Source organism: Sprattus sprattus (genome assembly GCF_963457725.1).
Source record: "Sprattus sprattus genome assembly, chromosome: 10".
NCBI lineage: Eukaryota > Metazoa > Chordata > Actinopteri > Clupeiformes > Clupeidae > Sprattus > Sprattus sprattus.
In genome coordinates this window covers 30,271,577-30,288,831 of record NC_137908.1, presented here as the reverse complement: position 1 = coordinate 30,288,831, position 17,255 = coordinate 30,271,577, and the positions used below count along the sequence as shown (strand labels likewise).

Sequence of the window (17,255 nt, the reverse complement as noted above, 5' to 3'; positions counted from 1 at the left end):
ACACACACACACACACACACACACACACACACACACACACACACACAGTCTTAACATAACACTTGCATAGGTGTACTATCAAGATCAAGCACACATTCTTAAGTGTTTTTTTCACCATGTTTTAATCAGTTCATTTAACCTGTATCCATGTGTATTTCAATTCTATGTTGGTCTCTGATAAGACTTATAATAATGAAGTACGGCTGACTTATTTTTTTGTCACAGCAGCACAGGCATAATAAAACACGATCAAGACAACGACACACAGACACACACACACACACACACACACACACACACACGTATGCAAACACACTCACCAGGAACATTGGGATCCGAGAGGTTCTCTGGAATTCTCCACTGGTCCACCTGCAGTTTGAGTGCGTTCACCTCATCAATGTCCCCAGGGACCCTGCAGAACACGAGGCACTGCTTTACAACACTGCATCACCAATCACTGACACTAGAGGGCGCTGGGCATTCACACACAACAGTGCTGCAGTACTCTGCGTCCCGCTGCGGCGTTTTTATCTGCTGTTATGAGGACTCGCTGTACTGTTACGGCCCTTTCAAAGTACATTACACTCTGGAGAGAGCAGTGGAAACTGGAGAGGAACTAGTGTCTGGAAAAATAAATCTCAACAAAAGTGAATAAAAGACCCTGTCAGAGTGCATTTTGCTGATAGCAGCGGTGAGAAAAGTGACCCAACTCCAGGACATGCCCGGGCATGCCCAGCCATGACCCCTGAAGTAAACTGAATAGTCGGCGAAGATTCGCTCCGCAAAATGCATCCTAGTCTACTGGCAGTCTGATATAAAATGTGTCTAGGCTGAGTCACTCTCCCTTATCTTCCACAATAGCCACAGGCCAATGTGATGCTATGCATCTTTTAGATGCGTCTTCTAACTTGGTGTTTTATTCACAGCACACAGTTCTCCAAAACTTAACCCCCAGGTTTGTGTTGACTCTAAAACTTGCCTCATCACATAATCCCAAAGTTGCTTTAGATGACATTTTCAACTATGAGGGGCTTCTACAATACAGAGTACCTTCTTCCTCTCAACCCCCTCAGTGTCAACCAGAATGAGTGTGTGTGTGTGTGTGTGTGTGTGTGTGCTTCGTCTGTGTTTGTTCACCTGAAGATGCCCTCGGTCTGAGCCCCTCCGAGGGCCAGCACGTACTGGGAGAGCTGCACCTGCACCCAGGGCAGCTTGCGGTCGGGGAAGAGCTCGCTCTGGCGCTCCATGACCTCCTCCAGCGAGCTGCCGAACAGCGAGGGCGTGATGATGGCCCGTCGGCTGTGGTCCACCTCCTCCAGAGTGGGCTTACGCTGGCCCTGAGACCAGAGATAGGCAGTGAGGATCATGTCTTCTCTTTGTCCTCATCCTTTTCTCTCCATTTTTGAAATGTTTTATTCTTTCTCTGTACCCCTCTCTCATTCAGTCCTTTTGTTTAGTCTCTCTTCATCTCTCTCTTCTTTTCTCCCTCAGTATGTCCCTTTCCACCTTAGTTATACTGTGTGACCTCTCCTCTTTGTCCCTAACTCTGTCCCAAGTTGTATATAGTATATGTTTGCTTGCTTTGCTTTGTAAACACCAAACCGATCCAATGACTAATTATCATCTCAGACGACACACTATGAGTTCAGGCCAATTTAGGGTCGTTTTAGACGCAGAGCCGTAAGCACGTAATTTACACAAGGGACTTGTTTTAGACAAGTTTTGATTTACGGTTCCTTAAGGTTCCCTAGGATTGTGCGTGTTGCAACGCAAATTGACGCTAGAACTGTAGCTTTATTTTGAGTGAAGTAAGCGTATTTATTGCAGCCGGACAAAGGAAAAAAACTAAAAATACATGTGTTACACAAAATACAATGGTTGGCAATTCAGTACCAGTGGCGAAAAAGACAGATCACATGACGCAAAAGTTAGTTTATTGACACATCTTTTAATGACTGCGACAGGCTTTAAAACGATGTGTTTATGAGTTAGATTATTCAAAGATGAGAGGTAAACGACGAGAGAATCTCATATGTTGTCAATGCTTGTAAATACAATGGTGCTGGCTGCCTGGCCATCAGTTAAGCCCACGTTAATGTTAACCTTTGTATATGAGCAGACCGGGCTCATTCTATCAAACTCGCGGGTGCAATTGATTGATTCACGTCAATATGAACTCAATGAATGTTATCACCATGACTCACAAGTGGTGGAAAATGAATATGAGAATTCGTTCATGAATTAGCACATTCTCTCCAAACAATCGCGGGTGAGAATGGGATATTCTCTCCATAAATTTGCGGTAATTTGAGCGTCCTTATAAGTGTTTAAAGAGGGTTTGTAAAGGAGTTCATGTCTTCGGACCTCTTCTGTTGTGTTTGTTCATAATCCATAAGAAAAAGCTTGTGAGACGGTCTGCAGGGTATTCATGATTAAAAAAAATGTCTGGGTCTAAAAAAAAGACTGTAGTATGCTATTAACCCGGAAACGAGAGCCTCTGTGAAAGGCTGTGGTAGCCACCCAATCACAGTCTTTGCGAGCTATGTAGGGCCGTAGTGTTTTAGTCGCATAGTCAGGAATTTTGGCCGACGCACTTAACCACGTAAGGGGGGGTATTTTACAGCGCAAGGGGGGGTTGTGTATCTTACGTGCTTACGCGTTACGTCTAAAACAGAGCATATATCGGCCTTTAGACAAGGCCAAGTGTAGACACCTCAGGAATGAAGACATATGGAGCCCTTAATCTGCTATGACATCATACAAACATCTGTTTAAAACTGGCAGCTGTCTTTCCTAAAGCGTGAGACTTTATCACATACTGCCACCCCCCCCCCCCATCCTGCAGGTGTGTCACTCACCTTCTTTCCCCCAGTGACGGCCACCTTCTGCAGCTTGCGGTAGCAGTACTTGGCATAAGTGCTAATGGGAAGGCCTGCAGAGAAGAAAACATGAGAGAGAGAGAGAGAGAGAGAGAGAGAGAGAGAGGATGAGTCTGAGAGAGAGAACAGACACATTCCCCCAGGCAGTGTAACAACAACACGGGTCTGTGCACTGTCACACCAGTGGCAGCTGCGTGTGGTCTTTGAGTAACCAAACCTGTTCCTTTTTCACAAAAGACAGAAAAGAAAAAAAATCCCATAGCATGTTGATCTGGCCCAAAACTCTCCCACTCACTCAGTCACTCTCATACTGCTTCCCTTTCATTTGGCTACTCTTAAAGCTGCAGAGTTGGCACCGTAATTATGGAGGCGGCACCTTCTCGAGCTGGTCCGTCTGCTTTCGAGGTGCAGCGCCGGGCTGTCAAAAGGCTGGAGTGATTTACTCCAGAGCAGCTCGGCTTTCAGGGGAAGCCTGGACAACACTTCCTGCTCCCACTGACTCATAAGACCAACATATGAGGAGTGGGCGCTGGGCTGCTGGCGATCAACACTCTCGCTGGCTTCTGGTTTCAGTGTGTGTGTGTGTGTGTGTGTGTGTGTGTGTGTGTGTGTGTGTGTGTGTGTGTGTGTGTGTGTGTGTGTGTGTGTGTGTGGGGTCTGGGAGGTCTTCGGCATGTTTGCACCCCCAGTTCCTCTGATTCAACATCTGACTTTAGAGTGTGACTCATGGCTTACACAACATAAGCCATCTCTCAGAGTTACGAGCCCATGTCTGGTGTGTGCCTGGTAGCATGAGTAAGACGAGGATGCAGTCTGGAGAGGGTGGCGTCTGAGGAAGAGGTGCCCAGCACAGGCTTGATGATAAGACGAAAAGGAGCCAAACAGGGTCTCGTGACTCAAACAGACTCCCACACACTTACTCAGCTGATATTTGAGATTGTGGACATATTAACGGCAAATGGACAAATCTAATGTGTGTTTGTAGCGAGGTCCTCTTCCAAAATGTCTGAATAGTGACTTAAATGTAGTATGCGATTTACAAGTGGCATCTTCTTTAACATGAAACCATCTGAAGCACAGAGAGGGTGAGGATGTGGCTGGTCCATCTGGGCCTGTACTCCACACACACACACACACACACACACACACACACACACACACACACACACACACACACACACACACACACACACACACACACACACACACACACACGCGCACACACACACAGTCTTTGAGGAATGGAACAGGGAGCAGGCCCACTCAATAAAAGCCATGGGGTTGCCGTTCCTTCACCGCCACCGCAACTTCCCAGCATCCCATCCGAGAGCCAGATGCTACAAGCCTCTTGCTGGGATGAAAAGTATCCTTTTGGGAATGTTTGGTGAAACTGTACCCTTCCTTAGCCCCCCATCCCCGACTCTTTTCCAACCCATTCCCCCCTTAGATTTATGGCAAACAGGTGACATGCATAGCATGTTGACACAGGCCGCCTTCATCTTTTTCCGAGCTCCGACTATAATTATGTCTAATTAGAGCAATTGTTCCATACATCAAGGCCTTTGGTCTCTGGGAAAATAACATTTTGGAGAAAGGCCTCATAACAAAAACTGTCTCAGAGTGGGAGGGGGGTTGTGTTTGTGTCGGGGTGTGGTGGCGGCTTTCTCTTTCCAGTGGTGGTCTGAATAGGCAACATGGCTATTATTACACCAGACAGCAACGAAAAGCCAAACTACAGTGAGGAAATGTGCTGTGGGCTACGTATAGTTTGTGGACTCCACCCACCCACCCACCCGCCCCCCCCAATTCCATTCAATAACTGTTCTGTAAAACAACTGTGATCAGTTTATGAACCAGGACCATCTCAGCCAGGACCGGTCCAGTCTGCCAGACCAATCCAAACCCAGCTCAGCCTAGTCCAGCCTGTTTGAATGCAATCTACTAGGCCTAAAAAAAACATATTTCTGGTCCAGCCCAACCCAACCTCACAGAGACCAGCCCAACACAGCCTAGAAGGGGAAAGCCTCAAGAATTCCCTGTGGTGAATCACATCCCGCAACCCACAGAGCTGTCAGAGAGAGAGAGAGAGAGAGAGAGCGAGCGAGCAATAGAGAGTGAGAGAAAGCGAGATAAGTAGCCACTATGATGACTACGTCCATGACCACATCTGCCCCATTCATCGCCCAAGCAGTGTTACTCACTGCATGTCTATGTGCCTCTACATGGGCACTAGACATACCTGAAGTGGTCAGTGATGCCAGTGTGCGTGTGTGTGTGTGTGTGTGTGTGTGTGTATGAGTAAGTGAGTGTATGAGTGAGTGAGTGTATGAGTGAGCTAGTGTATGAGTGAGCGAGTGTGTGGGGAGTGTTTTTGTTTAACGGGGGTCAGTCACGCGAGTGGCGACTGACTGCGCGCTCTGACTCACAGAGTCACCTGACCTTTGACCCTGAGGGAAGAGTGAGTCGAGGTGACAGGGGTGGCCTCTGCACTTCAGCAACAACACAGGGCATGCAGGCCCCCCTCACATATGAGATCACCACCATCAGCCAGGGAGCATTTCTGTGGCTCGGCTAATGAGGTCACCCCTCCCCTCTGCAGAACGAGGGAGCAAGCGGACGCCCTCCTTCATTGTCCCATGACGTGCGGGAACACAACAGGCCATGTGCACCCCTGGAGGGGACAGTTAATTGGAGCCTATATTGACTTTGGTCAATTATTGATCCGCGCAGATTTGACTCTGATAAAATGGGGTTGAGCAAAATGCCACATGCCTGCGCACGGGGATCAACGGTCAAGCTGCACCGTAGCCATTTACAAACTGGAGTTCATGTGGGGTGTGTGTCTGCAGCCATTCATAGAGGGGGACATTGCATTAAGCACACTCCATTGTGGGAACTTTATCGCGGAGAACTCTGTAACCTTATCTCAAAAGGACCCGCTGTACACGGGGGGAGAGAAACTAAGAGACTACTCCTTTGAGGGAGAGGGAGCATTTGAATCTGGAACAGGGTAACTGCATTGAGAGTTGCGTGCGATAGCCACAGAAAATGAAAGCGCTGGTGGACCTACCCTCCTGCTCGTCCTCGTCTGTGTTCTGTTTTCTCTTCTTTCTGGACTTTGAGTTCTTCTTTTTTATGTCCTGCTGGTCAAGGATGAACTGGGTGACTGCAATCCAGGAGAGAGAAAAAAAACGCACGTTAACATTTGGTTGAAAAAAATTAAGAAAAAGAAATGAATGGCCAATTTACTACAGCTTTTTCAACTCAAAAAGATTAGAATAATACAAAAAGTGTCACAAGCACACAGACAAATCCATTACATGAAAAATCCCCAAATGTTCCTAATTTTGTCAATAAGAAATCCGATGGGAATACAGACAGAAGGAAAGAACAAACATAAAAAACAACAGTGAAAGGAAGAAGAGGAAATGGCACCCACCCTGTTGTTGTTCAATGAGAAACTCACGTTTCTTATCATTGGCTGGATCCATGTGGCGCTGGATGTAGCCCTCCAGGTAGCAGCAGAACTTGGGTGAGGGGGCAAAGAAGGCCAGGCTGACGGCCATCAGCTCCCAGCCGGCGGCTAGGCTACGCGGAGTCACGTTGCCGGTGGTTTGGCGCACCAGCTGCACGTAGAGCTCGTCACGCAGTCCTTGCATGGCCCAGCATTTGGTGACGATGACCAGCGCAGCGTGGCGGCGGTCGAGACGTGACGGCCGGTCGCCCATGTAGGCCTGCACCAGCTTGAACATCTCGCAGGCCTCCTTGCGCACCACGCGGTCGCTGGTGACCAGCATGGGCTTCTTGATGGAGCCGCGGTTCCAGGAAAGCATGTTGGCAATGGAGACGCGCCGGCGGAACAGACCCTGCGTGTGCAGGTTCAGGTGTTTGCTGGCCCAGTCGGCCATGTTGGCGTCGGCCGGGGGCGGGGGCTGGCGCAGGGTGGCGTAGGCCAGCTGGTACCCGGCTGTGCCAGCTGTCAAGCTCCCTGTACCTCCTCCTCCACCTCCTCCGGCAGGGCCCGGAGCGCTCCTGTCCCCGGGGATGGGCCTGTGGGGGCCAAGGGAGCCCGTCCGCCCTTCCACCATCCCCTTCTTCCTGCCTTCGAGCTGGACCTTCGAGTCGAGAGTCCCCGCCTGAGAGAGAGACAACAGACAGACACAGAGTGAGTGAGGAGGAAAGGAACAGACAGAGAGAGACAGAGACAGTAGAGGATAGACGAGGCTAGTAGTAGGAAACTAGCTAGCAACGGTGACTGTACCCAATTTGCAGCAGTGACTGTGTGGTCTGTGCTGCAGAGAGCGGAACAGAGAGAGAGAGAGAGGGAGCGGGAGAGAGGGAGAGAGAGAGAGAGAGAGAATAGGAGCTTGAGGGAGGTTTGTTGCAGGATCGGCACATTATCGTTCCTCAAGCCGTAACGGAACCGCACGCAGGAACAAAAGAGGGCAAGGAAAAAGAGTGAAAACAACAATCCAAGGTCCACATGGACTCTGTCTTGCGGAGCAGGTGACTACACATGCTATGACATAAGCAGTTCTCTCTCCACCACTCCACACACACTGTACACTAACACACACAGTTACAGGCCTCTCTCTCCTCAAATCTACGAGCAAATCCAAAGTGCTCCTTCTGATCCACAGTGGTATTTCCCCACCTTTCTTTGAGTCTCACACAGAGACCAATACAACTCCACACATAACATGGGGTTTTGGGGGGGAGTATATGTAGACATAACAATCAAGTGTAAAGCCTTTAAACTTTTTGAAACGATAGTTAATATGAATATGACACAAGCATAAAGAGCATGTGATATATAGACAGATTTCAGAAATATCTCTGCAGAGAAAACTGTTGTGAATTACGTACGTTTAGTGAGGTATACTCAGGGAGAAAAATTGGAGTTTGCTCTTCAAACTGAAGGCACTAATCTTTCCTCAGAGCAAAGTCATACTACAACCCTCAAATTAGAAGCCTCAAAGCCTCTTTGACTGCTCTGAATAGATGAATGTCAGCAGCCACTCAATCTTGTGGGAGGCCCATCCAAATGGCTGGGATGGGTGGCTGTGACGTAACACCAGGCTTTGAAACGGGGAACATTCCAGATCTGTGCTCAGGGGCCGATTCGGAACTACAGACCATCGCCACGGCAACAGCCATTGTTGCATCAGAATCCTCCTGGCAGTGATGATGCCCAGAGAGCCCAGCAATGTTTGTGTGTGCCAGGCCTGTGCCATATGGGGCACAGCGGGCCCTCATCCTGAGCCGTAGGTAGTATGTTCTGAAGCACGGCTAGTGCCTGGCACAACACCCAGTGCCCAGGCTGGCCACAGTAGGGCCCGTCACACTAGGGCCAGTGGGTGGAAGAGCTGGCAGAGGGTGGAGAGAGGGTGTGAATCTTGGTGTCGGCCATCTCAGCTGCTGCTGACCATTACAGAACAGGTGCCCTAGACTGACTCACACGATTAAGTGCTCTGTCTTCCACTCACAACACTACGCCATTACCCATCAGTCTTCCTCAGTGTACAGATAGTCAGATAGTACAGCACAGACAGATAGTCACGCACACCAAGGTAGACTGTGTTTACAGTGGCCTTTCATGTTTCAATGCTAATCTTTACCAATTAGCATAGCATACCGATGAACTGAAGGATGCGTTTCAACAGCATGCCATGCAGCTTTCCCCTCCAGCAGAGAGAAGGAGAGAGAGGTCGCCCAATTTGGAGGGAAAGGAAGGAGACAGAGACCTTGATGCCGTGGGTCAGGCCTGCAGGAGGGTTTAGCTCTCCCAGGAGTGAATCTAAATCATGTGGAGCAGACCCCGTCTCCAGTTAAAAAAACACACCTCACAGCCAAGCTGCAAACATGAGTCATGTGTCTCACCAGTGTGTGTGTGTGTGTGTGTGATGTATGCTTGCGTCCCAGAGAATGACTGCACCAAAGGCTGTTAAAGCAATCTGTTTGCCATTTACCTTCACTTTACTATGGGACTGTATTTCTCTGTGAGGTGGCGAAATGTTTGTGATAGTGATGGATGCTCGCCTCCTGATGACCCAACCACCAGCAGCCCGCTGTTTCAAATGTATGCCTGTCTGCCAAGGCTCAACCATGCCATCAAGCGTGCTCGACTGAAGCACTCTGTAATTCTCCTCTTCTTCACGTTTAAATCAAATTTAGATCATATCTAAACCGCCAAGCGTTGTTTGAGCTCAAGCGACTCAACGGCCGTCACGGCTGATACGCTTGCGGATTCCTGGGCAGCATTTTGTCGAGAACCTCCAGACAAAACAAGAGGGCAGATGTGGGGGGTTGTGGGGAATGTCGAGTGGGCAAAAAAAAAAGTTGAAACAGACTCTAAACAGTTTTACCCCCTGCTGAGATTAAAAGAAAGACGTGAAGTCTGCCTGTTCGTGTGCTATGAACCCAAGTTGTGCCCAGACAAGGCCCTGAGGTCTGGAAACATGGATCTGCCCAACAGCAGCAGCAATCCCCCGCTCTCACTGAGCTGTGAACTGGATGGGACATCAGGCCGTTTAATTAAACATAGCCTTTGGGTGAGGAGACAAGCTGGAATGAAAGTGAAGTGGCTTTTCCCTTATAACGTCCTCATTACCCCTGGGCGCATGCAATCGCTGAGATAGATAGCTGAGGACGGCTCACCCCAAAAAAAAAAAGGCTTTCTGAGCTTATCGCTCTGAGCACATACAGGATGTACTTTGACTTGGGGTGTCGGCAGAAAGACGAGATAAAGCTGTGGTGCGCTGATTTCATGAGGGGTTTGGGACAAGTTTATGTGCACCGACAGAGAGAAAATGAACCAGCCACACAACAATGATAGAGAAGGGCATCTAGACAAGCCCCTGAACAGAGCAAAAGATGACCGCACAGAAGCCTATCAAAAACTCCAGCTCAAAAAGTCAGTTATTATTTTAGAGGCAGGCACTCAGACTAGTGAATTAGACAAAAGAAAGTCATACAGACAGACAAGTGAAACACAGAGACCAGTAGTTCTTGTTAGGACAGACACGTAAGACAGAGACAGAGACTGACAGGTAGAGCAGCTCACCTGAGAAGGGGGTCCTACAGTCTCAGGTGTGGACAGGCTCATCTGGCTGTTAATGCTCTTCTCAAGCGTGTCCACCTTCTCATAGGTGCGCTTCTGCCGCCCAGAGAAGTCCAGGCTGGCCAGGTTACAATGGTGACCCCCTCGGCCAAGTGATCGGCTACCTATGATTGCGACGGTGGTGGTAGGGGAGGTGGCGAGGTCCTCCGGGGATGAGCAGCGCGGACCTCTCCCGTACCTACGGGGTGAGCCCAGCGGGGAGTGGCAGTGCGGGCCAGTCAAGCAGCCCTCGACCATCTCTGAGTCCAGCTCTGTCACAACTGCCACAGCGGCGGCCATCGCCCGTGTCTCCCTCATGGTGTTGGAGCGGCTCACCACCTCCCGCATCTCCGCCATCAGCCGCTCGTTGAGTGCGTTCAGCTCGCCGCTGCTACCAATCGACCCCGGTCGCCCACCACCACCAGCCCCGGGGCCCCCCACGCGCCTGCGACTCTTGCGCCTCAGGCTGGGGGACGGGCCCGTGGAGTAGCCAGAGTCCTGGTAGCCACCGGGGCCCGTGACCGGCGGCGGCGGGGGGCTGCCGAAGTCCTGCGAGGCCTGGCTGCTCTGCCGGCTGTGGTGCACCTCCATGGCGCGAAGCACGCTGGCCTCCAGCGCCCGCCACGACTGCTGCTTCTTCTCCAGGCTGACACCGTCCTTCAGCTGGGGCCGCGGGCCCTGGGGGAGCAGGGAGTCGGGCGTGGCGGTCGGGGAGGGGGAGGGAGAGGGCCCTGGTGACGGCGAGGACAGGAGGCTGCCCTGTTTGGGGTCCACGTTGACCATGTGCTTGATGCACTCCAGGCCAGCGGGGCTGTAGTCAGAAGACGAGGGGCTCCTCCTGTGCCGGGAGCCAGTGTGGCCCGGGGTGGGGGGCTGGAGGAGCTTGGGCTTCTGCAGGCTGTGAGAGTGTGGGTGCTGTTGGGGGTGTGGGTGCTGTTGGGGGTGTGGGTGCTGTTGGGGGTGTGGGTGCTGGTGGGGGTGCTGTTGGGGGTGGGGGTGCTGATGCTGATGCTGATGCTGATGAGGGTGTCGTGGAGCGGTTCCGTTCTGCAGCTGCGCCCCCTCCACCTCCATGGCCATGTCGGGCGGCTCGTCGTAGATCGGGCACTCTGAGGCCGGGTCGTCATAGAGACGTGCCGCGGCGGAGGCATACTGCGGTGACACGGAGCGCGGGGTGCTGCACTGCGGACGCTGTAGGGACCCAGGGCTCTGGGCCAGCTCACCTTGCGAGGTCAGCAGGCAGAAGCTCCCGTTGCTGGCCTTGCGCAGGTGGTGGGCTTGCCGTGTGCCGGGGGAAGCCATCTTGCTGCCAGCAGGCGTGGTCTTGTAGGCCTGCTCGGAGCAGATGTACGAGGCGCTGGACTTGCCGTTGGAGGGGTTGAGGGTGCAGGCGGAGTGGCCGTTAGGTTTGCCGTGTGTGCCGTGGTGGTGGAGGAGCTGCAGGGAGGCTCCGTTGGCTGCTGCTGCCGCTGACTGGGCTCTGCTCATGCTGTTCACCTTCACCAACATGGCTGCCTTAGAACCAAGTGGGGGCTGCCATCTCTGAGCAGATTCTCTGTAGTAGGTAAGGACATGAGGAGATGGAGAGAAAAGATGACAGAAGACAGAGAGAGAAACAGAAAGAAAAAAAGATAATTAAATGCAATATCCTCTCTGAAAACGGTCCTTCGCAGCAGACAACAAAGTAAAACATTCACTTCAAATGACCATCTAAATACCCTAGTACACTGTAGAGACAGCAACAGACCTCTCCTTCTTGACCAATCCTTCTCATAGATATTTGTTTTCATTACATGGGATGCCATTAAGGCACACACTCATCTCGAAAAATGGCACCAGTTACATGAAATTACATTTTCTTTGCAGCATCTGATTGTTAGTATTTTTTTAGTTCCTGGAGAAAGGCCTTTCTTTAGAGCGCACTGCTGGACTGACGTGTGAATGAGAGGCCGCCTCCGCCTGGCCGCAGACTGAGGGGTTGATTGTATAGGAGTCGTATAAAAGACAACCTATCAGCGTCCCCTGACCGCCTCCCACCCCCAGCACAACAAAAGCCTCATGTTTTTCTTACAGAATTTTAGCACCACACATTCCCACCCAAATGAAATAGTTTCTGCTTGAGAGAAAGAGGCTGAACAAGACAACTCCAGAAAAGGCCCTGCTATCACACAAGCACTTGATCCAAACATTCTTTTCAAGTATAGAAGATTATTTAACAATTAAAGAGGCGAGACAAAATCAAGAATGTAAGATATACAATATAGAAGATTATTTAACAATTAAAGAGGCGAGACACAATCAGGGATGTAAGATATAACGAAACAAAAACTGCAGTAATACTTCAAACTTCTTCCTTGTTGAGGGAGTGAAGTGAAGAGGCTAAATTGAAGTGAGGTTAAGGCATTAATCCTGACATTGATAATTAATCTGGCGGTAATCTCTCACCGTTCCCGCCCTTTAATCCCCCATTCTCATTCAAATTCTTCCAACGGTCCGCATTCCACAAATCTCAGCCCCCTCTGTCTATCTCAACACTCCAAGCTGTTATGATTGAATGACTGCTCTTTACAATACTGTGCTCTGGTAAAAATACTTGAACAAACCATGAAGAAAACCTTTAAAGGTTTAATTGCAGAAAACAGTCAAAATTATTTAGTCTCTCATAGAAGTAAAAAAAATGGGCCATCGGGTAAAAGCCAACAGTCCTCATATTTACCGTGAACAGGTTGGACGTTGAGCACCCTTCACCTCTCATAAAGTGGTGAAATGAGCGAGTGCACAGACTTATCTAAAACCTCTCCTCTTAGGCCGTCCCCTCTGAGCACAGACCATAAAGTCATTAGCTTGAGAGAAAAAACCCCAGCAGTCTCCAAACACACTTCTGCCTCCACAACCTGAAACAATGCAGCTCTGGACTCATGTGACAGCCTGCGGTATGGAGGGGGATTTCATCTATGAGTCATCTCTCCACCGGGTGTCCCTTCCACTACACCCAACTGACCAACACACCGACAATCACACTCACAGGATATCCACTCAAGCCATGGCAACGCGGCTGAGGTGTTTGGGATCAGCAGACGGAGGGTGTGAATGAGGAGTGGAAAAGGAGTAAAACAACAAAGAGACTGTCAACAGCCCTATTACCTCTTCTCAGTCACACAAACAAATTATAGCACAATAACACCTCCCCCCTCCTCCCTCCCTCCCTCCCACCCTCCCTCCCTCCCTCTCCCCTTCCCCCACAGGCCCATAAACCTCCACAGTGTGTTCTTCCTCTCCTCCGTGCCAGGAGGACATTCTCTATCGCTCCTCTATCACTCTCTCCATCTCGAGCGCTCTTCCGCTGATTTCAAAGTAAACAAGCGTGTTAAACGCTTGGGCAGACACAAACGCGGGCCTTCAGACACCAGTGCAGAGCAGCGCATCGAGTCCCTGGCCCACGGCCACATGGCACTGGTCCAAGCACCGCTCTCTCATGCCAAGGAGCCTCTTCAGGCTGGCCCACACTGACAGCAAGTGGAGGGGAGAGCAGAGGAGCGAGCATGAGGATCTGTGTTCAGGTCTTAACACACTTAAGACACACGCTTGTAATTTAGGGCAGGGAAGAGTAAGAAGGGCTCAAATCTGTGTGTGTGTGTGTGTGTGTGTGTGTGTGTGTGTGTGAGAGAGAACTGCTGCTGTCACTCTTGTGTGAAGTCAGACGCCAAATGAATGTCTTCCTCCGGAGTGGAAGTCACAGCTTTGAATGACGAATGGAGGTAGGCACAGATGTGGAGTCAGAGAGAGAGCAGGTCTGTGCTCTTCATCAAGAGTGGAGGACACAGCTGTGAGAAAGGAAAAAAGAAGGACTTGCGAGGGTCTATGTACTCTGGCATACAGCTGTTCCCATCACTCTTGACAGAGAGGGAGAGGACTGGGGAGGCGGGAAAGGAAGGAGAGAGGAGGAGTGTTCTATTAGAATTCTCATGGAAAAGTGAAAAAGAGGCCCTCTTGTGCTTGTGTGGTTATGTTGCTATGGCAACAGACATACTGAAGACAGAGAAAGTCTTTCTGTGAGTGTGTATGTATGTATGTAGGTAGGTAGGTGGCGTGTGTGTGTGTGTGTATGCCTGATCAATGGAGCAGTGCTGGGTGAGGTTATAAATCTGGGAATCCAACACACCACTATCACTTGTTCAAACTCTCACACACACCGGCCACAATCAACGTTCATGGCATTGCAGGGATCTCACCATATATAGTTTCTCTGAGACTAAACAATCCAAGAGGGTCTATCTGCATGCCATGTTTCAAATCCTCTGGGAGAGATGATGAACAAACAGAGACAAAGGCAAACAAACTGTGAATACCACACACGGACATAAAGACACGTGAGCACACACACACACACACACCCACACGCACAGAGACACATTCCTGAAGGGAACAACAGTGCATAATTCAGGCTAGAGAAGACTAACCTATCAAATGAAATGACCAATGCCATGGCTTTACGAGAGAAGGGCCATTCAGCACTTCCTGGTGCGTGTGGGGGGAGGGGCCCCCATATATATAGTTCAAAGGGCATCTCTGTGTGGCAACAACAGGAAATACCAATACAGTGCTCACATTGCCATCAACTTAGGGGGGTCTCATGTGTGAAGAGACAAACGTCTTCTCATCAACATACATCACCGCGCTGTAAACAAAACACACACCTACTTCAGCCCCACCGTCTCCTTTAACAGGCAGGCACATAAGCTACACGTCCTACACTGCAAACATTTCAATCTTATTAAGATGAGATATCTTAAATCAGGGCAAAATATGCTTGTTTTTTGTCTGACAAGATATTTCACTTCCTTCAAGCGTTTCAATCCTTAATTATCTTAATACGGTATTATAACTTGTTAATGAGATTTTATAACTGGTTCTGAGCAAGTTAATGCTTGAAACTAGAATTGCCCTAATTATTATTATTATTATTATTATTATTATTATTAATTATTGTACTAAAGTCCTAAGGCTATTTGATCACCACTGACAAGTAAAAAACTGCTTTGTCAAAGTCAGAATCATGACAAATGTACTTGTTTTTAGTCTGGCCACACTAGTTTTAAGATATATCTTTACTTACTAAAAATCTTGGCAAGTCAAATTATCCTCTTCTGTTGGCAGATCATTTTGCTTAATTAAAGGAATATATCCCTCATTTCATTCCTTTTTTCCTTGTTTCTGAAAGCTATATTTTTGCAGTGTACCGTGTATATGGCCGGCCTGTATACCCCTGGCTGTAGAAATTGGGTGTACTAGTAGGAGGTATGTCTCTGAAGCGGCACGACTGGATCTGTCCATTGGACATTTCTGGGAAACTGGCTGAACAAGGCTACAAGGTTACAACATCCCTCTTCCCCTCTTGCACAGGCCATCAGTAAAACACAACTGTAATATTGGAATGTGAGAGAGGTGCTGCCACAAGAGATTCAGATTCATGAAGAGTGTAAAGAGTAGAGGGAGGGAGGGAGGGAGAACGACAGGGAGTGTGTGTTGTGTGTTTTGGGGGGGGGAGGAGTGGAGTCAGAAAGAAAGAAAGAAAGAGCTGGTGAAGCAAGGCAGGCAGACAGTCGCAAAGGAGCGGGAAAAGGGATGGTAGGAGCTGGGGAAAGAAAGAGAAGAGAGGGGAGATGTGAGTGGGGATTAGTCATGGGAGAGTGCTCCGGAGGGTATTAGAAGCAGCAACAGCATTCCTCACTCAGATCATTCAGGGGGCCTGAGGGGTGTGTGTGTGTGTGTGTGTGTGTGTGTGGAGACAATACATCCCTTTTGAGGCTACACAGTTGCAGTGAGACAGAGCAGATCTTTGCTAAGACAGATCTGTCAGGTACAGGGCTGAGCCTATGGTGTCAGCCTGAGACATCATGTTGCCTTCTATCCCACACTGTGCTGGGATCCCTGTGCTGTAAGATTACATGTTCTTATGGAAGATTAACCACACAAGTCCCTTCAAGTACGCTAGCAAACCCATACAAACAAAGCTATCAGTGGGCGTGTTTTAACACACACATACGAGATAACCCTGCACATATTCCCATACACACACGCACACACATTCCTTTAGTTCCTCTTGGCCATGCATTGGGAGATGGAATGCTTCAAAACAAAGTTTAGACCCGCCGGAGCCTTTCTAGTTAATTTGATTGGGCTGGGGAGAAAATCAAGTTAGCCGTCAGGGAGTTCCAATTGGATTTGGGAGGGGAGGGGATGGGGGGCAGGGTGGGTGGCTTGATGGGTTCTCTACGGGTTCAACCACATCCTCCTCCCAGGCCTACGCTGCTGCACAGAGGCTAGCGGCTGAGCTGAGACGAGCGGAGCCAACAACACAGCTGTTGCTGTTATTGTAATGTATTAGCGTAGAAGTCCGTGAAACAGTTGTGTCGCCTACTCACCGTTTCCCTCACTTTCTGAGATGACCGTTAAAAGAAAAAGAAACCAGAGGAGGCAGAAGCTGAGTCACCATGATGAGATTGCCCACGGCACAGGAAAGGAGAGGAAGGGCTCCAGAAAATGAACTATTATTAGCCCCAGGACAGGAAACAGGAAAAGAGGATTCTATAGAGCGGACGTTGTGCAGAGAATCCTGATAATTAACAATCTGTGTAAGGGGAAAAAAAACACCGCAGTGGTTGTGACGGAGGAGAGAAAAAGGGGGAAAAAAAGAAAAGAAGAGACAGAATGTTAGGGCATCAGAAGTGCATGCCACCACCTATGACCTAGCTTGTAATATGTCAAACAGGGAAGGTAGTGTCTTCGATGCATTGATGCAAAGCAGCCTCTAACCTCAAACTCACAGTAACATATCTAGAGCAGCCAGAGAGCTGCCCTCTCTAGAATACACTGGGAATAAATAGCCATGGCGGTGGTGGTCCTGTGTAGCACAGAGGCAGCTGTCCAACGGCAACAGCTGATGGCACTTCTCCTGTGAGCCACTGAGTCTGGCTGCTGCACATACCACGCATGCAAGAGGCCACACTCCCCTTCTCCACACCCCAGCCGAGAGCTCCGGGGTCTGGGCTCCGGGGTCGATGGCTGCGCCCATGTCCCACTGCTACGTGTAGGATCGGAGGGGAGCGGGGTGTGGGAGAAGGGAGTGGAGAAAAGGCAGATGGTCAGCGGAGACGCCTCTGGAATCTGAGTAGTACATCTGCTCGTGTGAAATGAGATGCAGGGAAAATGTATAGCTCGCCTTACCATGGTAAAAACCACATCCTTTCCCAGCACTCGAGCGCACGCACGCACGC

General features: G+C 49.7%; 1 protein-coding gene across 1 annotated transcript in view; it reads right to left on the bottom strand.

Annotated features, from left to right (window-relative positions):
• Positions 1-17,255, bottom strand: part of arhgap46a (Rho GTPase activating protein 46a) — a gene marked incomplete at its 5' end in the record, with an annotated part of 50,816 nt that overhangs the window by 1,857 nt on the left and 31,704 nt on the right. Inside the window, 6 exons of the mRNA XM_080846659.1 lie at positions 321-412; positions 1,138-1,337; positions 2,859-2,932; positions 5,950-6,045; positions 6,319-7,015; positions 9,943-11,533. Coding sequence (XP_080702785.1) covers positions 321-412; positions 1,138-1,337; positions 2,859-2,932; positions 5,950-6,045; positions 6,319-7,015; positions 9,943-11,533 — 2,750 coding nt within the window. The remainder of the gene's footprint in view (positions 1-320; positions 413-1,137; positions 1,338-2,858; positions 2,933-5,949; positions 6,046-6,318; positions 7,016-9,942; positions 11,534-17,255) is intronic.